The sequence below is a fragment of the Megalops cyprinoides genome, chromosome 4 (assembly GCF_013368585.1).
Source record: "Megalops cyprinoides isolate fMegCyp1 chromosome 4, fMegCyp1.pri, whole genome shotgun sequence".
In the NCBI taxonomy this organism is placed as follows: domain Eukaryota; kingdom Metazoa; phylum Chordata; class Actinopteri; order Elopiformes; family Megalopidae; genus Megalops; species Megalops cyprinoides.
This window is the reverse complement of record NC_050586.1, coordinates 2,623,995-2,645,575: the sequence shown is the minus strand read 5'-3', so window position 1 is coordinate 2,645,575 and position 21,581 is coordinate 2,623,995. Positions and strand designations below refer to the sequence as shown.

Below are 21,581 nucleotides of genomic sequence, written 5' to 3'. Positions count from 1 at the left end.
TGTGATTTATTTAAAGCGCAAACGTTACATAAATTGATCCTTTATTCACCCCAAACCACGGTAGGCGACGTGCTGAGTGGGCCAAAAAACACCAACGCTTTCGTGTGAATCGTACGTTGGGAAACGTAGTTTTTCACGCTTAACAAGGAGTGTTCTCTTCTCTACATTATCCTCTCGGCGCACTACAAGGACCATGATGCCCCGCGTCATGGCGCATGCGCAGGGGGACGCCTGATGCCTCATCTATTATGCTACTTCGATGAAATAAAAGATCCGCTCGGACGACTGCAAGCAAAACGCTGTTGGAGCCACAGAGGGGAAAAGTAATAAACTAAAATATACATTTTTTCATAATTAGTGGTAATTGTGTACGGGGTGAATTGCATTTCTGGTTGAGCCGATCGGAATATTTAGAAAATGCACTGAGTCTGTAGCTTGTGTATCTTTTTTCCAAAAAGGCTGCCTCTTGCTTTGCAACAATGCAACAAAGCCTGCTTTCGTCTGGGGTTAACATTATTGTGTACGAACTTCAGATCTTGGGGAAAAAGTGTTCGGTGTAACAAATTAGCTGATGATGTGTGCTCGCTAAATGCTTTAACTGGACTTCTAAGGTGCTGCTCTTCGGCGTGCGTCCTAGACGGGTCTTTCGTAGTGCCAGAGACATGGTGTAGCTAGCTGGCTAACTGTAATATGGGCTGCATTTCACACCGTATCCTATCTCTCCCCTGCCCGCCATGTTTTAAAGGAGAATGTGTGGATAACCAGTTTCGGGAGGATCGGGGCTCTGGTGTGCACCCCGTCCTTACACGCATTTCACACAACCTGCAGTTGGCGTGCAGACGGCAAATGCGAAAGGGTGTACGCTCATAATGAAAGCACTTAGATCTCCAACTGGGTCGCTAGCTCGGATTCACATGTTTATACATTAGCCTGCTAGCTAGCTAGTGTCAGTGTGTTTATTTGAGGATCGAAATGAGTCGTGTGAATATCCCCCATGCAGTGGGCTTCACGTTGTACTATCCATTATTTTTATCCTTTCACGATCAGCTGTCTAAACGCTGTTTCAGTATGCTTTTAGCAAAGATTGAAGCCTGTGATGAACTGGTAGCTAGCGAGTTAAGATTGCTCATGGTTGGATTTGACGTTCAGTTAACTAAACCAGCCAGCCACTGAGCCGTTTGCTGTACCGCGTTTCCAAGATCGCAAGCGAAAATGCTAATTCTGGTTCGCTTGCGTGTTTCAAGGAGTTGTTAGTTGTACTGTTTAGGTGGCTGTTAGTCGTCAATCAATGAAATGGCTATTTAACGTTTAGGTTGTTTGCCGTTGAATGACCCCTTACGTGTTAGACTCCTATCTCGCTAGAAATGTAGCCATGCTGCGGTAAACGCCGGTAGCTAGCTGCAGCATTATTGCATTACAGTACATTATTGTCATTTAGTAGACGCTCTTATTCAGAGCGATTTACACGGGTTACAGTTTTACATGCTACCCATTTATACAGCTGGTGATTTGCGGATGCGATTGTCTGTGAAGTCCCTATCCCAAGGGTGCAACAGCAGTACGCTATCGGGGATTCGAACATGAAACCTTTCGGTTACGGGCCCTTCTTACCACTACGCCACACCACCTACACATATCAGACGACACGGTAATTTCTTGCAAGTTAGCTAAGTGGCTAGTTTTCTACTGTGATTGGTGTTAGGTTTCCGTATCTTAGCAGTCTCGGTAACCACTAAGTCAAACCGCAAATGCGCGTCGCTTGGAGGCCAGGTAGTCCTGAAATAAGCTTTGGTAGGTGGCTAGCTTGCTAGTTGGATAATTGTTTCTTTTGACTTGACGGCTAGTGTTATTACCGAAGCTGCCAAACACAACTTAATGGCTTAGTTAGCAAGTGGGATCGGTGGCTCATATTGAACTTTTTGCCGTCTTTAATCAATGTAACGGAAAACTTTCCATAGACATTTGCATTGCACTGTTTGAGGATAACGTTTTTAAAGATTAAAACAAGCAGTGTGGTTTTTGATCGTTTAACAATAGCTTGCTAGATATATGAAATATGTGACACTGTTTCTTTTTGTAGCTATTTAGAAGCATGGATAGCTTTTTAGCCAGCACAGTCTTGTACCGTTCGAAAGCAGTTTATAGATAGCTGATGTCGGTGATGTTGTTAAACCTTTTACTCTCAAGAGATGGACTCTGATCACAGTTGCTGCTTACACTCATACTGAAATTAATCCGTTTTAGGGAGACTAGACTGTTTTCTGATGATCGACCGGGTCTTGTTTTTATGAAAATCTGTTCGTCGTTCTCGAAATGCTCGCTGAAGGCTAATCAGGATAGTGTTAGCTAGGTAGCGCCTGTCAGTTTATCTGTCTGTGTAATTTTGGCAAGAGCAGATGTACTTAATTTAATAGAGGCAAACATGATTGGGTATATCTGAGAGTATTGTCTATTTCTTTGGCCAGGCACTTTCAAAAGATGTAAACACGAAAAAAAACGACTTCACACAAAATGTGCATCGTACATTTGTCTTTGCTATTTTGCCGGATCCGTCAAACTCTAGTTGCTTCGCTACCATGATAGTTGCAATTGAAGATGTTACTTCTCAGGTAGCCTCTGATTTCACAGTCATATTAAATATGGCGATGAAGTATCTAGCTGTCTCACAAGCCCCGCTCATTTTAAAGCATAGGATGGCAGAATTTGATTGTAAACGTTCAGGAGGATACGACAGTCGTTTCCTTAGTTTCCACCTACCTGTCAGCGCACATTCATTAGATTAGATCCATGAAGTAGCCCTACTCTTGTATGAAAGTGGTCACTCATTACGTTTGTAATTGCAACATAAGTGATTGTGTAAAACATCAGTTGTGTCCTTTACTTTCCAGAATTTTGCCTATAAATGTAGCTTACTGTGAGTATCAAAGGAGGCCTCACCACAAATCCTGCATGACATCAGAGGAATGAAGTGTACAGGTGCTGCAAATTGGTTACATATTTTTGCCTTTAATTCCAAGTGAATCAGTTTGATGCCCTGGAGTGACACTGTTGCATGGACTTCTCTGCTGCTCATCAGTTACAGAGCTCACTGGGCGGTCAGGATGGGGTGATTCAGACTTTTCGGCATAAAAGTTGCTGGAAAATCAAGGAAAAAAACATGCTGAATGGAACCAACACGCCCTTTTTATTCACTGATCTACACCTTCATGCCACTGGTATATTGGAGACTGGACTGTCTGTATACTGTGACTTGCTGTCTTGGGAGCAATGTGTGGAATCTAGGGCTTACAGACAAGTGAACAGATAGATGCTTGTTCTGAGGATTTGGACAGAATCCCATCAGAAACAGGGTTCAATGCATGGATCGCAGACATGCAGCTTGTGCCGCCACCAAAAGTTGCCACACAATGCTACTAGCCAGTTAATGTTGACAGATGTTTGTGAAGCAACTACCTGTGTCAGTGCACCTGCAACAAAATAGATTTTGTAGTTTAGCTGTGAATAGTTTTGTGAATAGTTTTGTGAGTTTTCCTTCAGTATGTGTCAGCAATGGGGGCATCTTTTGAAAAATCTCATCTCTTAATATAAATTTTATTTGACACAAATGTGACACGGTTACTTAGAATTATAAAGAGAAACATACAGTAGAAGTAGAGCAATTAGGTGATTGGTGTGTGTGTGTGTGTGTGTGTGTGTATACGTAGTCCTCACTGTCATGAAGTGTTGTTTTCTGTGGAAATTTCTTGTCATTTTGAGAGAATTTTCTCAGATTTTCTCTGTCGATTTGAGCTTGAACTCTGAACACTGTGTCTAGTATCTGCTCCTCAGTCATGATGTCTTACCAGGATGTCTTTTTGAGTCTTTTCTGTTCATTCTTGTACATTCTTGTTTGATTGCCTAGATTCTTCCCTCTGTGGTGTCATACCCCCCCCGCCAGTCTCTGAAAATGTAACCCCAGCAGCCGGGTACAGGTAACACCAGCGGGTTCTTCTGTGGTGTGCCACTGTATGTTGTGTAAGAGCCTGGCGTCGGTGATCAGAATAGAGTGCTATTGAACATTGTTCACTTGGTAATATCATGCTCTGGTTGGGTTAAATATTAGATATGTCACTTCATTTTCCCTGGATCCATAAACCAAATGAGAAAATGATGGGAGTTTCTAGAAGGTTGTTGAGGTTATCTGCTATAGGAGCATTAGTGGTGACACCCTACTTTTAGGATACACAATTGCCTGTGCATTTAAGGGTGTCAGGAAATGTAGCCGCTTTTTCTGATGGAGGACAGATAATTTGTTTCGTCTTCTCTTAGTGTTTTCAGGTTGCTGGAAATCTCCCTGCCTGTTTTGTGGAAACTACGTCAGTGACAGAGGCTAGAACCTGTGAAAAAAATCGGCCTCTTAGTGGATTTTGTGTATGAATGAGTCTCTACAGAATGGTTTCTACAGTTGAGTGTCTCACAGTCTAAAAGAGACTTAGGTCTGAAGAATGTCCTGGTGGTTTGTGATCTCAGAACCCCGAGCCGAAGAAGAGAGAGAATGCATCCGCTCCTCCCCCATCCTTAAGCTCTGATCTGGGATCAGCGTGTGTGGCGCTGCACCTGTGCCTAGGTGTCACTGGAAGCATGCGTTTGGGTCTGTGCGCTGTAAGCAGGCACAGACTCGAATTCCAAACCCCTCTCAGTTGGAGTGGGAGGGTAGGCAGGCCGTTATCATCCCTAACATAGTCCAGACAGCTGGCCCTATTGGGGCATGCTCATCTGACCTCTAACCTCTGTACATGAGAGAAGGGGGGCAGGGGCACGTGTGGTGTGTGTCAGAGAGGAGCCCGGTGCTCTGAAAGCTTTGGAGTGGAGTGGACAGTCTTGATTACAGCTTTTGGAAGATAGCTACACTGTAGCTTGACAGTGTAGGGGTCAGGTGGTGGAGTGCCAGTAAATGTAGAAGCTTGGAGAAGTACTTTACCCATTCATTGTAGACTGTGTTGTGTCAATTTGCATGACCCTGTAGGGTTTTTGTGGTGCCCCTTTCTTGTATGCACTGAGTAAATGACAGTGGGGTTTGGTTTGTAGACAGGATGGTTGTACAGACTGTATTTGTCTGAGCGAGGTGCTCCTCGAAGGTCATTGATTTCACTGATTTACCCCAAAGTACAGCGTGTGCTTGTGTGCAAGGAGTCTCCAGCAGGCAAGAAGAAGCTTTCGGCATGCTGCATCCTCAGCTTTACTGGCAGTAAGGCAAATGGACTTCATTAGGTTTCAGAGAGCTGTGCGCCTCTACAAAGCCCAGTACTCAGGAGTTCCTGGCCTGTGTGTGTGTGTGTGTGTGTGTGTTGGGGGGTAGGGGGAGTTCACTTAGCCTTGTGACATAGATCCTTAATTGGCTAAAAGGTAAATTCATGGTAGTCCAATTTAGTAACAGTTAATGCTTGGCTAATGTTTGGCCATCTAGTGAGCAATATAGCTGCCTCCCAGCCTGTGTGTTGATAAGCTATTTATAGCTTGTAAGCCCCCCCTTGTGTAGGGAACATCTCCCTCTCTTTTTCTTTTAGTATTACTGGAAAGCGGCAGGTTAACTTTTTGTTGGGTTGTAAACTGGTGTTTGTCCCACTGTGTAATTGCAGACTTCTGTAGGTGTGTTGTTAGGTGCATGAGTCCCTCGCTTACACTACCCCTGCTCCATTAGAACATGCTTGTATTGCAGAAATACATGAGGCTGTAGTCTGAACTCAGAGAATGATCACTTCCAGTGTCTTTCATTTTAACATGATGAGATTTTACTTTGAAGCTCCACAAACCTTACATACGTCAGTGAGAAAACACGAGGAAGAGTTTGCAGTGTTCGTTTGGTGAAAGCTGTGTGCTGGAGAGCGAAATGAAAAATATGGCTGTGTGTTAGCAGCAGCCTGTACAAGCAGCTCCGATGAAAGTGCAGCGGAGATGATTGTCATTTTTGGGTTTCCAGCATCCAAAAGTAACTCGGGCGCTTTAAACATTGTCATTAAGGGAATGAGGCAGATTTCACATGAATGGCTGCAAATCTCTGAGCTGTGGAGCTCTGAGAAACGCATGCCCCACACTCTTCAGCGTAATACATATTTTCTGAACGTGGCATTTCTGTAAAGCCCTGGACCAGCTGAAACGCTAATGATTTTTACAGGAGCTGGTGTTGTACATTAGTCAGGGGCGGCTTACAGGCTCCTGGTCATGGGGGCAGTTTCTGCAGCTAAATTAGCCTTCAGATTGAAGTGGAACCCAGGTCTTCACCTGTGGCTGCTCTGACTGTCCGCAGTGGTTTGGTCACTAATATGACACATGCTGGTCTCATTTGCTGAGATGTACCTACATTTCTGTTGTTGGATTCTCACATCTGGTTATTCTCTGGCCTGCAGCCTCCTGTTAATGAAGTTATATCTAATATCAGCTTTACTGTGCTGGGTCAGTTTCTGGGAGTACACAGTGGTGTGTTTTCTACATGTGAGGCCAGACACTTCCTCTTTCCATAAGACAGACCAGTCAGGAAGCATATTTTTCCCCTGTCACCTACCAGTCTCAGTATAAATGTATTTTTCCTGGACGAGACTCGACATTGCATTGCATTTTAAACATCAGTCCAAACTCCACTTTCCAAAATGGGAAATAGGTAGCCCCTCCCATTCTCTTACTTCTACCCCAGGGCCCAGGGTGGTCCCAGACTCGTGACCCACAGGCCCACTTTGGAAGCAGTGTGTTGATTGGCAAGCAGGAAGAGTACATAGAACAAGAGAAAACAGTTGCCATTAGTCCTACATGGTAATAAATACTCAACTTCAAATGACACGGGCCTTTGTTTTGCATTTTAGTTAGCCTACGTTATGAAAAAGCAGCCATATGACAGCCAAGTGGTTAAATATGTCAGACATACCTGGCTACTGTCCATGGAAATACAGGAGCAGGAATCTGAACAAATGTTTATGTTGTTAACAGGGTCCACATCAGAGAGTCCATGTGAATGGAACCAGTGTTTTAGGGGGTGGGTTTTCTTGCCTTTACTTTTCTAATTAAGAAATTACCACAGAAGTGGAACTCTTTCTGTGTATTTGGAATGTATATTAGGTTTAAAGGGGCAGCTGTGAGAGTTTTGTTGACAGCAAGCATCCATTTTAAAAACATATGATTGCTCTCCATTGGAAAATTTCTCTTGCCATATATGGGTCCCAAGAAGGAAAGAAGGTTGTGTAAAATCTCCTTCCTCTAGCAGCAGCTTCATATCATACACATTCTGGGATCGCAAGTAACAGGTTTTCAGTTATGCTGACATTTGTAATTGTGGCTTCACTGAATTATTAATGATAATTAATCCACTTTGCGGAAGAGAAGAGACCATGTAGGTGATGGTGCAGAGGGCATAATTCATTTTGTATTAATGTGGGATGTCTGATGGTGATCGTTATGTAGGTCCCGTGTGTGTGTTTGTGAAGGGCTTTGTCCTGTCCGTCGCAGATATGTTAGTAACAGGGTGGAGGGTGTGTGCTGTTTCACGCAGGGCTGCTGTTGATCGAGTCTTTCCTTTCTTTTTTTGTCTGCCGCAGCGTACAAGGTCAGGCCCTGAGATGGGATTGGGGTCCCTGCTGGGGAGCACAGCGCAGAAAGAGGAACACAAAACCCCCTGAAGGCTCCGGACGACCCCCCTGCCTACAAAGAGCACCACAGTGCTACTGCTGTTCCCTCCCCCCCTCCCCCCGCCAGCATGTCGGCAGTCACCTCGGCTACGCAAGCCCCGCCCCCCGGCGTGAACCCCCCGCCCCCTGAGGTCACCAACCCAAACAAACCCGGCAGGAAGACCAATCAGCTGCAGTACATGCAGAACGTGGTGGTGAAGACGCTGTGGAAGCATCAGTTTGCCTGGCCCTTCTACCAACCCGTCGACGCCATTAAACTGAGTCTTCCGGTGAGCTGCACTAGAGTTAAACCCAATTTTTTCATCTCTCCAGATTTAATTCATTCCAGTAATCCATGTTTCAGTTTCTCTGAGCTGATGGGTTGTACCTTCGTCTCATGGGTTCGGATGTGAGAAGGGTGTAGTAAACTCTATCAGACAGATGTTTAATGAAGAAACGATGTAACGTTAATGTTCTTGCACCCCTTTGGTCTAGAGTTTCGTCTTCTGACTGAATCGCCACACAGTATTTCTGAAGTTTTATGCTGAAATACTGTGCGTTATATGTCCTGTTCGTGAATCTCTTTTCTTAAATTACCTGTTTCTCTATGCACTTACATCCTGGTTACCCAGGTGTGCACATGCGTAGTTACATATATTAAAGACTAAGTTAAATGAGCATCTCTGGTGCCTCTGTCGTACAGGATTATCATAAAATTATCAAAAACCCGATGGACATGGGGACCATAAAGAAGAGACTGGAGAACAATTACTACTGGAGTGCCAGCGAGTGCATGCAGGACTTCAACACCATGTTCACCAACTGCTACATCTACAACAAGGTACACAGCCACCGACTGCGTCTGTAACACGGTGCTTCTTTGAGTGCTGTCAGCCCGTATCAGGATGCCAGCATGTCTTATTCCCTGAAGTTACTCTTGATCATGAAAAGCTGCTTGATTTCACTATTCTGGGCACATTGCCCCTCTGCATCTCCTGAGAGTATTTCTGTTTTTGGCCCGTATTTTGCGATTCTCTGTGAATGCTTCTTATCAAGCTTGATTTCTCATCCGTTAACATTATCAGGAGGCAGACGCACTCAGGACAGCCTCACTTCTGTAAGGTACTACGATGAACAAAGGAGTTATCCTTAAGTAAAATGAGATGCAATTTGTAGCTATTAAGACTTGGGCTTGAAACCAGTAGGTTGCAGGTTCAGTCCTTAGATGGAGCATTGTAAAATTGCATAGTATGTAACTGTAAGCAAGGCACATTAATCACACATAGATGTCTTGACAATCACACCTAATTGAATTAATACATGGAATCCTGTTCTGGGGCATCCTCCTAGGCTTATCTCTCCTTCCTGTACACCTCTTTCCTGTGTCTCTTACCTGCCTCTTGTCTGACCTGTGTCCTTCTGTCTTTCTCTTACCTATGTCCCTCTGTCTGTCTCTGACCTGTGTCCCCTGTCTGTCTCTGACCTGTGTCCCCTGTCTTTCTCTTACCTATGTCCCTCTGTCTGTCTCTGACCTGTGTCCCCTGTCTGTCTCTGACCTGTGTCCCCTGTCTGTCTCTGACCTGTGTCCCCTGTCTGTCTCTGACCTGTGTCCCCTGTCTGTCTCTGAACTGTGTCCCTGTGTCCCCTGCAGCCCACAGATGACATCGTGCTGATGGCTCAGGCTCTTGAGAAGATCTTCCTTCAGAAAGTGGCCCAGATGCCCCAGGAGGAGGTGGAGCTCCTTCCCCCTGCCCCGAAAAACAAGGGCCGCAAGCCAGCCGGGCCCCCCAGTGCAGGTAATGCTTCCACCCGGCGAACCAGGATCAGCTCATCGTAATTTTAACCCCCAAACATTATGCTGGTAGAAAGGCTGGATCTGTTCCAGGGTCTGCACTTAGGGTAGAGTTAGGCCTGCATTGCCCAGTTCTCCTGGGATTTCTGTCAGAGCTTCAGGAGATGTTGAGAATCTTAAAGGCAGGAGAATAGGCATGAGCTTCATATCATCTCTTACAGGCGGTTGTCATAAGGTGTGCTTTATACACTGAGGAGTTTATGAGTGGAATTTGAAAGATGTAGTGAAAGCCAGGGTTGTGGCATTGTCACCAGAGAGTCCCGAGTCTGACGCTGCTTGTGTCTCTTCTGGCAGGGAGCCAGCAGGTGGCAGCAGTGTCCTCGGGGTCTCCGCCCTCCACCTTCCCCAGTACCCCCCCACAGGTGTCCCAGACGCCCGTCATCGCCGCCACTCCAGTGCCAACCATCACCTCCAACGCTTCTCCGGTCCAAGCCCCGCCCCCTGCCGCACCCATGATGGGTGTAGGCCCTCCAGCACAGCCTGTCGTTAAAGTAAGTCCCGCTCCTTTGCATGCAGGTGTTGTTTGAATGAGCAGGCAGATAGGGGGCAGCATGTGTAAGGCATTTATATTAGACTACGCAGCAGAAAGAAGATACAAAGCAGGTCCTGTTTACAGCCCTGGAATTCATGGATATTTTAGTGTGATCCATATTTTAGTGTGATTCATGATGGGATGGTCACTGGAGAAACGCATTAAATAGCTGCTGTAAAATCACTTACTTATGAACATCACTTGTTTTAAGAATCAAGACCATTGACCTGCGTGTGTGTGTGTGTGTGTGTCTGCGTGCATATGCGTGTGTGTGTGTGTGTGTGTATGTGTGTCTGCGTGCATATGCGTGTCTGCGTGTGTGTCTGCGTGTGTGTCTGCGTGTGTGTGTGTGTGTCTGCGTGTGTGTCTGCGTGTGTGTCTGCGTGTGTGTCTGCGTGCATATGCGTGTCTGCGTGTGTGCGTGTGTGTGTGTCTGCGTGCATATGCGTGTCTGCGTGTGTGTGTGTGTGTGTGTGTGTGTGTGTGTGTCTGCGTGTGTGTCTGCCTGCGTGTGTGTGTCTCTGCACGTGCGTTTCCGTCTGCAGAGGAAGGGGGTGAAGCGGAAAGCGGACACCACCACTCCTACCACGTCAGCGATCACGGCGAGCCGCAGCGAGTCTCCGCCCCCCCTGCTGGACGCCAAGCAGGGGAAGGTGGTGTCGCGGCGGGAGAGCACGGGCCGCCCCATCAAGCCCCCGAAAAAGGACCTGGAGGACGGGGAGGTGCCGCAGCACGCGGGGAAGAAGGGCAAGCTGACAGAGCACCTGCGGCACTGCGACAGCATTCTGAAGGAGATGCTTTCCAAGAAGCACGCCGCCTACGCCTGGCCCTTCTACAAGCCCGTCGACGCCGAGGCCCTGGAGCTGCACGACTACCACGACATCATCAAGCACCCCATGGACCTCAGCACCGTCAAAGTGTGTACAGCACGCACACACTGCATACACACGCTACACACGTTATACACACACACTCACTCACACACACACACACACACACTCACATCACACGCACACGACTACCACGACATCATCAAACACCCGATGGACCTCAGCACCTCTGGACAATGGATAGTATGCGTGCGATGCATACACAAACTCCATACACGTGCATTGCATACACACTCATTGCATTCATGCACTCCTTTCCCTCTCATTTCTGTTGGAATTTCAAAATATTTATCTTTGGAATGACTGTGGTGTTTGTCGATGCATGGGTGAGTGTATGTATCAGTGGTGTGTGTGTGTGTGTGTGTGTGTTTGGCAGTTTTTTGGCTCAGACATTTTGTTTGGTTTTGACATGTGGTGTTTTCTGTTTTTGCAAAGCCGTTAATTCACACCATACTGTCCGGTGTGTGGAGATTAGTAGCAGTGAGCTCTCAGCGGCTGGCTCTGTGGCTGGCAGTGTGTACACCCCCCTCTCTCTCCATCTCACTCCCCCACTCTCCCTTCCTCTTCCTCTCCAGAAAAAGATGGACAGCCGCGAGTACCAGGACGCCCAGAGCTTCGCCGCGGACATCCGGTTAATGTTCTCAAATTGCTACAAGTACAACCCCCCGGACCACGAGGTGGTCGCCATGGCCAGGAAGCTGCAGGTACGAGCCTGCCAGAGCCTCCTGCCTGTGCTGGCACACTGGGATTTTCCTGGTTTTGTGGCCAGGTATTTTGGAGGACGTGAGGGAGACCGTGCAAAATGACCGCTTAGACTGGGTTTCAGGTGGTTGACCACTTTAAGACTGCTGTTGTTATGTGGTTATTACTAAAGCCACAGTGCTTGAGTGGATTTGGAGTGATACTTCAGCAGATCGATGATCATCAGCAGAGATGTTTTTGATTGGTTGTTTTCGCTGTGTTTTGCATTATTTACTGCATTCATCCACGTCTGTGTTTTAGAAAAAAAAGTGTAAGTATTGTAATTGCAGTTGAGGAAGAAATCTCCTCCGCAGGGTGAAGTTGTTTACATTTATAAAATAAATGTGTTATATATGCACTTGACTGCAGACATGTTTTATACATGGTCATGTTGCTGATCAGTCATAGAAAGACAGATAAGCTGAAATGCAGGCACAAAGTGTTCTGCCCCACAATATCGCAACACTGAAGTACATTTGGTCAAAACGACCGCTCTTTTAGCCAGACTGTGAAAACATACCCTTATTGTTGAACTCTGGTTAAACTTCTCTCTTTTTTCTTCCCTTTCTATCTGTCTCTCTCTCTCTCTAACTGTCTGTTTTTATCTAACTCTCCCCTTTTCTGTCTCCCTGTAACTGGCTCTTTTTCCCTCTGGTCTTCTTATCTGTATTTCTGCCTTTGGATATTTCTGTCTCCCTCTCTCTTTCTGTAATTCTCTTTTTCTTTCTCCCTGTATCTCCATGTGTCTCTTTTTGTCTGTATTTCTTCCTCTGTATTTTTCTGTCTCTCTCTCTCTCTCTAACTCCCCCTCTCTCTCCGTCTCTCCCTCTCAGGACGTGTTCGAGATGCGCTTCGCGAAGATGCCGGACGAGCCGGTGGACCAGGCCCCGCCCTCGGCCCCGCCCTCGGCGGCGGTGGTCAGTAAGAGCACGGAGAGCAGCGGCAGCAGCGGAGAGAGCTCCAGCTCCAGCTCCGACTCGGAGGAGGAGAGGGCCACCCGGCTCGCCGAGCTGCAGGAACAGGTGGGTTCCCAACAGGTGGGTTTCAGCAACCGAGGACCACGATCCGATCCCGAGGGTGGAGGGACAGAGGGGGGGAGGGAGGCAGGGTCTCGTCCTCTGGCCACCTCCCCGTTGTTTAATCAAGCCCCTCCCTCTCGTTGCGTCCCAACAAAGCGTCACAGCACCCTCAGATCTGATTGGACTGAAGGTTAACCCTCTACCGCCTCACACTGCACTCTCTAGCCCTCCTGGTGTAAATGGCTTGCATGCTACACTTGTAGAACTCATTTTTTTAAAAGAAAAATTTTAAAAATAAACGCATCACTGTAGTTGAATTCCTATATGAGTGGTACAGTACAGTAGCTGTGATGAATTGCGTGCAGTAGCTTGTTGTGGTAACGTGTGACATGATCTCTCTGGAGTATTCTCTTCTTTCCTGATTTCACTGTGGCTTTTTTACCAGCGATTCTCTCTGGAGCGCCCCAATGGTAGCGGGGCGGGGAAAAAAAACGGGTGTGCCAAACGTTTTCAGGTGATTTGCTTTTTCCTTCACGGTCCCCCACTAACTCCTCCTTATTTTTGTTGCACCCTGTGGAGTGAGCGGTAGAGGGTTAAGGCGTGGGGGGGAGGTGGGGGTGGGGGTGGAGCGAGGGACGGAGGGATGGGGGGAGGGGTAGGAGAAAGGAGGGGGAAGAGATGCTCCTCCTTTCTTTCCTCTCATTTCCCTGTTTCCTCGCTCCTCTGAATGGTGCTGATTTTGGGGGGGGGGGGGGGGGGGGGTCAGGGTGCAGGGGGCGGGCATGAGAGAAAGGTGTATAACTTTTCCTCCATCTTTTTGTTTGTTTTTTTTTTTTTTTTTTTGGTTTGTAGGGGACCTGTATCCTCTTTTCACTGTGTTGTGTAATCTTAGCTGTGCTGTGTGATTCTCCGAGAGGTCTTTACTCCTGTTTGCGGTCACTTTCAAACAGTGACAGACCTCTAGGATTGCTTACCCAGTGCTGTCAGAAGCCCCTGTGATCTGGGCCCAAATCGGCAGCGTTTCGGCCATTCCAATCGGGCCAGCGCGAAGGAGGTGCTGGTAGTTTTACACCCCAGGTTTTTACAACAGCGCAATCCAACATTCCCCTTTTCTTTTCCCAAATTCCTGCTTGTCTTCAGTCTCAGAATGTGCTCGCCAGCCATGCGGAGCCGAAATGGCTCCCGTAATGGAGAGTGGAGACAGAGATGAGAGAGAGTGAAGACAACGGGACAGTGATTAGTGAAAGATTAAGAGCCGAGTCAAAGGGCCGGCTCTCTGTAGTCACTGTGGTGTGGGTTCTCCAATAAAGCACTAGGTAAGCAACAAGGGTATTAGCCTGCAAACCTCCTTCAGCTTCAGTCTAAGACTTTAGTTGATTATTATGAAAAAGAAATGATTATGGGAAAGCTGTTTAAAGAGAAGCATTAAGCTATTTTTTTGTTTGCTTTGGTAAGAAAAGATTATTCATGCTTTGCTGTAGATGGAAATATGATCTTGTTTATTGTCGCCATTCCCTGACCTTTCCCCAATCCTTCCACTCACAAACACACTCACACACAAAACACACACACGCACACACATATACAAGCACCTATGCGCACACACAGGCACGCATTTACAGGAGAGCACACATGCACACAGCCATGCACACTCTAAGACAAACACTGTCACGCACACGCACACACACACACACACACGCACGCACGCAAACACACACGCACACATGCACACACGCGCACGCACACGCGCACACACACGCGCACGCGCACACGCACACGCACACACACACGCGCACGCAATCCGTGGCTGAAGGCTGATCGCCGCCTCTCTCCACAGCTGAAGGCCGTTCACGAGCAGCTGGCAGCCCTGTCGCAGGCGCCTGTGAGTAAACCCAAGAAAAAGAAGGAGAAGAAAGAGAAGGACAAGGAAAAGAAGAAGAAGGACAAAGACAAGGACAAGGACAAGCACGGCAAGCTGAAGGCTGAGGACGACAAGAAGACCCGGTCAGCTCTGCCCGCAAAGCAGGCCCCGCCCAAGAAGGGTCCCGCCCGGAAAGCTAACAGCACTGTAACCGGCAGCAGGTACCCCTCCCCACCCACCCCCCTACATTTTTTTACGTTAAATCGCTGTTTCCTCAAAGCTAAAATTAGGTAGAAATTTTCCAATCTAATGTTCTAATCCCATCGGTGTGACTGTACATGCGAAAGGGTTAAACATGAACGGTCTGAGCGGTCGACAGACAGAGAGAGCTCCCATCTCTGCCAGACTTCTAGAGGCTGGTTATGAGCTTCACTTTTACTCAAGTCAGAAATGACTCTGAACATGTTGAGACAGACAGATAAAGATAGAGAGCGAGAGAATGAGAGAGAGAAAGAAAGAGAGAGACGGACAGAGTGTAACGGGAGTTCTGGCTGGAATCCACAGGCAGCTGAAGAAGGGGGCGAAGCCGGCGGGTGGCGGGTACGAGTCGGACGGGGAGGACTCGCTGCCAATGACGTACGACGAGAAGCGGCAGCTGAGTCTGGACATCAACCGGCTGCCGGGCGAGAAGCTGGGCCGCGTGGTGCACATCATCCAGTCCCGCGAGCCCTCGCTGCGCGACTCCAACCCCGACGAGATCGAGATCGACTTCGAGACGCTCAAGCCCTCCACGCTGCGCGAGCTGGAGCGCTACGTCAAGTCCTGTTTACAGAAGAAGCAGCGCAAACCGCTCCGTAAGTGTGCACCCCCCCTCCCCGCTCCAGCGGTCCCGGGAGCCGGGGGCGCGGCGCTCTCTGCTTTAGCCCCTCTCCGAAATCACACTCCCTTTCCCTCTCTGGCTTTAGATGCTTCAAGCTTCTTTCGTTTTTTATTTTGTTCTTTTTTTTGTTTTTAAGTTGGAGTCGCCCCCCCCACCTCCCCACACCCCTCACACCTTTTTGTCCCAGTAGGTTGTAGATCCAGGCCCTGTGTGCTGTTCGTAATTCTGCTCCGTGCTCAGACCGCAGTGCAGTCTGGAGTCGGAGCCTGGAGCTGGAGCCGCGCGCTCTCCGCCTCAGAGCCTCATTGCCAGATATTTTGGCCAGTTTATTAATGGGATATATGAAAATAAACTAGATGTGGGAAAAATAAAAATAAGAAGTCGGAGTGAGCTGAGAGGACGCGTGGGAGGCTGCGCTGCTGGTTGCCGTGGCAGCGAGGCATGGGCCGCAGAGCGTGTGTTGACTGTGCGGCGCTGTGTGTCTCCCGCAGAGAGCACAGGGAAAAAGAGCGCCCAGTCTAAGGAAGAGCTGGCTCAGGAAAAGAAGAGGCAGTTAGAAAAGAGACTGCAGGACGTCAGCGGACAGCTGAACAACAACAAGAAACCGCCCAAAAAAGGTACCCGTGTCAGAGGGGTGGAGAGACCAGGCAGGGCAGACAGGGAGGCCAGTGTGGCCGCGCTCACTAGCTTCCGCTTCTATTTTTTTGTTGGTCGGTTTGTTTGTTTTTTTTTTTGCGCGTTGGGGGCTGGGTCATTTCTCCGTTATTTGATCGCTGAGGGATTTTTGCTCTGGTTTTTCCGGGCCATAAGACTCTTCCTCCGCTGGCTGCTCTCTGGCCGTTCCCCTGCGGGGGGCAGTAATCAATCTCAACATTCGCCCCTTATTCATCGTCTCCCAAGCGCCGTCAGATCAGAGCCCACCTCTTCCTGTGTGGAACGGGAATGGGGCAATCCCGATTCACAGCTTCCATCCTCTCAGAAAGTGGGTGCAGTGCCACTGCCCCACCCCCGACCCCCACCCAGAGGCGTATTGCGTTTGTAACTGAGACGGGGAGAGTTAGCGTTTGCTACACTGGCGTGTTTAGCACAGAGCCGGGCCGGGCCCGTGGGAGGGGGAAAGCAGAGCCGGGCCGGGCCCGTGGGAGGGGAAACGCAGAGCCGGGCCGGGCCCGTGGGAGGGGGAAAGCAGAGCCGGGCCGGGCCCGTGGGAGGGGAAACGCGGAGCCGGGCCGGGCCCGTGGGAGGGGGAAAGCGGAGCCGGGCCGGGCCCGTGGGAGGGGGAAAGCAGAGCCGGGCCGGGCCCGTGGGAGAGGGAAACGCAGAGCCGGGCCGGGTCCGTGGGAGGGGGAAAGCAGAGCCGGGCCGGGCCCGTGGGAGGGGGAAAGCAGAGCCGGGCCGGGCCCGTGGGAGGGGGAAAGCACTCTCACTGCTCCTCCTGTTACCGCCTGTCTCTCTTCCAGCTGTCTGCCTGCATGTTGCTGCTTGGCACATGACACACCCCCTGCGGGGAAGCACACACACCTCCCCAAAACTGTCATCTGTCACTGTATCACTGATAAACAATCAAACGTTTAACACGTATGTAACGTGTATGTACCCTTTCTCATATCTATTGGACAGTACAGTTGCTACAAATAAGGTCAGCTAAAATGGTCACACCACAACATAGCGTGTGGGACACGGTGGGTGTGGTTGTGTGTGTGTGTGTGCGCGTGTGGGAGGCAGTGGGTGTGGTTTGTGTGTGTGTGTGTGCGCGTGCGTGCGTGCGCGGGAGGCAGTGGGTGTGGTTGTGTGTGTGTGGTGCGTGGGAGGCAGTGGGTGTGTTTGTGTGTGTGTGGTGTGCGCGTGTGGGAGGCAGTGGGTGTGGTTGTGTGTGTGTGGTGTGCGCGTGTGGTGTGCGCGTGTGGGAGGCAGTGGGTGTGGTTGTGTGTGTGTGGTGTGCGCGTGTGGGAGGCAGTGGGTGTGGTTGTGTGTGTGTGGTGCGTGGGAGGCAGTGGGTGTGGTTGTGTGTGTGTGTGCGCGCGTGTGGGGGACGGTGGGTGTGGTTGTTTGTGTGTGTGCGCGTGTGGGAGACGGTGGGGGTGGTTGTTGCTGTGTGTGTGTGTGTGTGTGTGTGTGTGTGTGTGCGTGTGTGTGGGAGGCAGTGGGTGTGGTTGTGTGTGTGTGTGGTGCGTGGGAGGCAGTGGGTGTGGTGTGTGTGTGGTGCGTGGGAGGCAGTGGGTGTGGTTGTGTGTGTGTGTGTGTGTGTGTGTGTGTGTGTGTGTGTGTGTGTGTGTGTGTGTGTGTGTGTGTGTGTGTGTGCGCGCGCGCGCGCGCGTGTGGGGGACGGTGGGTGTGGTTGTTTGTGTGTGTGCGCGTGTGGGAGACGGTGGGGGTGGTTGTTTGTGTGTGTGTGCGCGTGTGGGAGACGGTGGGGGTGGTTGTTGCTGTGGGCGTGGCCGGGCGTGACGCGCTCTCTCTCTCCCTGCAGAGAAGGCGGGCTCGGCGCAGGCGGGAGGGCCGTCTCGTCTCAGCGGCAGCAGCTCCTCCTCCGACACGGGCAGCAGCAGCTCCAGCGGGTCCAGCTCAGACAGCAGCGACTCAGACTGATCCCAGAACAGCCCGGCGGGGACTTGGACTGATCCCACAACAGCCCGGCGGGGACTCGGACTGATCCCAGTACAGCCCAGCAGCAACTCGGACTGAACACAGTGCAGCCCAGCAGCGATGTGGACTGAACCCAGAAAAGCTCAGCGCACTCAGAACTGCTTTTTCCCTTTTCATTTGTACCTTTTTTATTGTATGCAGTTGTGGTCGCTTCTCTCTGAAGACGTGCAAACAAACAGTGAAAAGTACCACCCTGGCAGAGAATATTTAAATGTTTTTTTTTAATATAAGTATCCTGGGTGAGAAAGACAAATAAGAATTGGTAGAAAATAGTTATTTCACAGGTCAGAATATCTGTCACTGAAATGCTGTGGTCACCTGAACAAAATTGTGCATTTTTATTACTCGTTTTAGTTGGATAAATGAATGGAGGAGGAAGTATTTTCGTTTCGTTTTAAGAGCCCTGTCAGTTGTATTCATTTGGAAAGTGTGTAAGTGTGTACTTTATACTTGTACAATATCTGTGTTAAAAGAAGAGTTTTTAAAAGAACTGTTCTCTGTGGGGGAGGAGATGTGACATCATCAGGCCCCGCCTCCAGGAGAATCCACTCACCAATGACAGATCACTTCTGGAGCAGCGTCATTCACTCCAGTACCGCATAACCTCTGATTTTGACCTCTGAACCCTTTCCACATTCCATAAACATCAGCCTAAGTGTATAATAACATATAAATATATAATATAGAATTTTAATTTATTTCTTTAAAACATGTTTTAACGCATGGAACAACAGAAATGCCTTCAGCTTTTAACCAACACTTCCACAGAGAATTAGAAAATTGGCAGGTCCTTAATATTTGCCCTCATACCTGCTGTGTTTTTACTGGTCTGTCCAGGGTGGTAGCCCAGTGGATACGAAGGTTGGAATGGAAGGTTTTCAGTACCTGCGCATCTTTGATGTTGGAAGTTTAAAATGCGAAACACAGTTTCAGCAGACTGGCAACTGGATGGTGTCACCCTGTTCACACCCGTGCTGTCTGGTGGAGCTCCTGTGTTCTGTGCAGCTTTCTCCCAGCGTGATTCGTGTTCGTCTCCGGCCCCTGAGAGGGAATTGACATGGCTTTTTTTAAAGTACTGGTGTCTTTCAGTGTAAGCATTCTAACTGCATGCACACATTCCCGTTCACATTATGCTTTGTCAGAATTTCTCCTGCTGTAGCTTTCTGTGACCCATGACAGGATTATTTACTGTTTTTAGAATGTTCAGGATGTTCTGTTGGTAATTCAGCTAGGTGCAGCTGAGCTACTAATTCTTACAGATGCTTCTGACACTTCCTCTGTGACCTGTTAGTCTGTCTGTTATTCAAATGAATCCATTTCTGTTTGACTGTCCCGTGTTTTGATAACGCCTTACAGTGAAGTGTCTTTGAACTAGACAATAAGGACAAAGGAGGGGTGGGAAGGCTTAATATGATGTCACAGGTATTTGAAGAACAATGTGACATATCTGCTCTTGCCTATGTATGGACACGCAGTCTCTGGGGCTGCAACTGGCTTGTGTGATTGAACCTAGGTCCACAATTAGAACAGCTTCTGAATTGTAATGGGCGATAACCTGACCTCATTGTTTTGCTAGTTTTTTGTTTGTTTGGTTTTTTAATGGTGCAGTATTGGTATATTTTTAACTTTGTACTAAAACCACGTTGGTCCTCAGCCAAAAAAAAACACAAACAAATCTTTAGTCATGTATGACTATTTTAGGCCTCAATATTTTAACTATTTAACCCACATTGTTCTGAAATAGTTACTTTTTTTACTTTGTAGGTTGTTTTTGTGCGTTCTAAATACTCCCATCTTGTTAAAAGTGGTATTTCAACACATGCCATCACAGGGATATCTGGCATGAGTGCTGTTTTTTTCCTGGTGTTTGTTAGTTTCCAGTAAAGAGTGTCTGTATTACTGACGCATGCTCTTCCAGCTAAACCCTCTGCTGTGTCGGTATCTCCAGTCTTCTCCTGCTAATGAGGACTCATCAGAAACTGTCCGATTCGCTGAAGAGTGAAGCACCGGCGTATTAGTTAACTGAAAACCAATGTTTGCAACTTCATTAGGCCCTGTAAACCCAGAGCGGGGTTCATCGCGTGCGTTTCGTGTGACTGGTTCGCAAGATGAAAAAACACTCAACACTGAATTTGTTAGGGCTTCTTCCAGATGGGAAGGGGTGACCTGTGACCTTCTGTATGGTGGCTTTTTTCCCGTTGTTGTTTTTGTACCTGAAACAGAAGCTCCACAGGAAGGACTTTTTCACCCTGGATGGGCCATCACCGAGTCTTCCTCCAGTGCAGAATATGGGTCTCTGAATGTACTTGTCTATCCTAGTTCAGTGTCCGCTAATCACACGTATGTGTTAATCTCTATCACCATGACTGGATTTTTAAAGATTTTCTCTTCTGTATCTCGCCAGATGGAAGTGTAATTTTTAAGTGTAATTTTGTTTTAAATATGTGATCACTAAACTGAGATGCAAATCCTGAAGGAGGCGGAGTCAGAGGTTGGTTATTGTAGTGATGTTTTTCTCTGCCTTGGCAGAACCGAACTGCGAAATCCAAAAAAGAAAAAAACGAAGAAAAAAGAAAACTTTGTATCCATTTCTCTACTGACAGCAAAGAGGTCCGATTACAAACCCACCGGGTTTATCTGAGTGATGTCAATAGAGTATAAAGACTGAAAAATAAGTATATATAAATATATATTCATTTATTAGTTCATTTTTAGACCCTGGTCAAGGTATAATAGTTCTTTTTATATATAAAAAATAAAAGTAAAAAAAGATGAGTTTTTATGTATGTGCATGCAGGTTTATTGTAACTTTTCTTAAACCTTTTTTTTTGAGCTGTTTATAGTATCTTCCTGTAAATGCCAGTCATTGAAAATCGAGGATTCCGTGTAAGTAGTTTTAGGCTTGTTTACGGCAGCAGAGAGCAGTGAGGGTCTGTAAGAGGGAGGGGGTGGGGCTAGATGCTGATATTTGATGTAACCGCTAACCTGGGGTTTCTGTCACTTACCGATCTCCTTTTGTTTTTCGTAAATAAACCACAGAAACGTACCACCGCGTCTGCGATTGGTTCCTCTTCCACTCATGTTCACTTGTGGAGGGGTCCCAAAGACCCAGATTAGCACCGGTCTCAGATGGGTTGGTCCATCCCAGTGCAGCTTAAAGATATGTACTTTATATATTAGGACTCAACAAAATGCAGGATAGACGAATGCAAACTTTTTAAAAAATGTCCTTAAATTAACTGATTAACATTTAAGACTGAGTCACCAAAATCTATGAAAATAATTGTGTTGAAAAAAACAAAACACTTGCATTTATTTGTTAAAATTAAGAACTGATACTGATACTAAGTACTGATTTAATGGAGACTTATAGTACATAACAAATGACTAAATTTCCAGAGCAGCTACTTGCAAAATCTCCAGCCACATTGTCACAGTCCATAAAAATCTCTCAACATATTTTCATCCCATGAAGCTCTGAAACAGTCACAGATGTGCTAAAATACTCTACTGTTGTTGAAAACTC

General features: G+C 47.8%; 1 protein-coding gene across 1 annotated transcript; it reads left to right on the top strand.

Annotated features, from left to right (window-relative positions):
• Window positions 1-237: 237 nt before the first annotated feature.
• On the top strand, window positions 238-21,088 carry LOC118776182 (bromodomain-containing protein 3-like). The gene is made up of 12 exons (XM_036526295.1): window positions 238-323; window positions 7,566-7,924; window positions 8,338-8,475; window positions 9,286-9,430; window positions 9,781-9,977; window positions 10,564-10,935; window positions 11,484-11,612; window positions 12,483-12,671; window positions 14,506-14,750; window positions 15,094-15,383; window positions 15,901-16,026; window positions 17,880-21,088. The coding sequence occupies exons 2-12, from the start codon at window positions 7,724-7,726 to the stop codon at window positions 17,996-17,998; spliced, it is 2,151 nt and encodes a 716-aa protein (XP_036382188.1). The 5' UTR covers window positions 238-323; window positions 7,566-7,723; the 3' UTR covers window positions 17,999-21,088.
• The last annotated feature ends 493 nt before the right edge of the window (window positions 21,089-21,581 follow it).

Coding starts and splice junctions, on each gene's coding strand:
- LOC118776182 (XM_036526295.1), top strand. CDS start 7,724: ATGTCGGCAGTCACCTCGGCTACGCAAGCCCCGCCCCCCGGCGTGAAC. Junction 9,978..10,563: donor CAGCACAGCCTGTCGTTAAA/GTAAGTCCCGCT, acceptor TTCCGTCTGCAG/AGGAAGGGGGTGAAGCGGAA. Junction 16,027..17,879: donor CAAGAAACCGCCCAAAAAAG/GTACCCGTGTCA, acceptor CTCTCCCTGCAG/AGAAGGCGGGCTCGGCGCAG.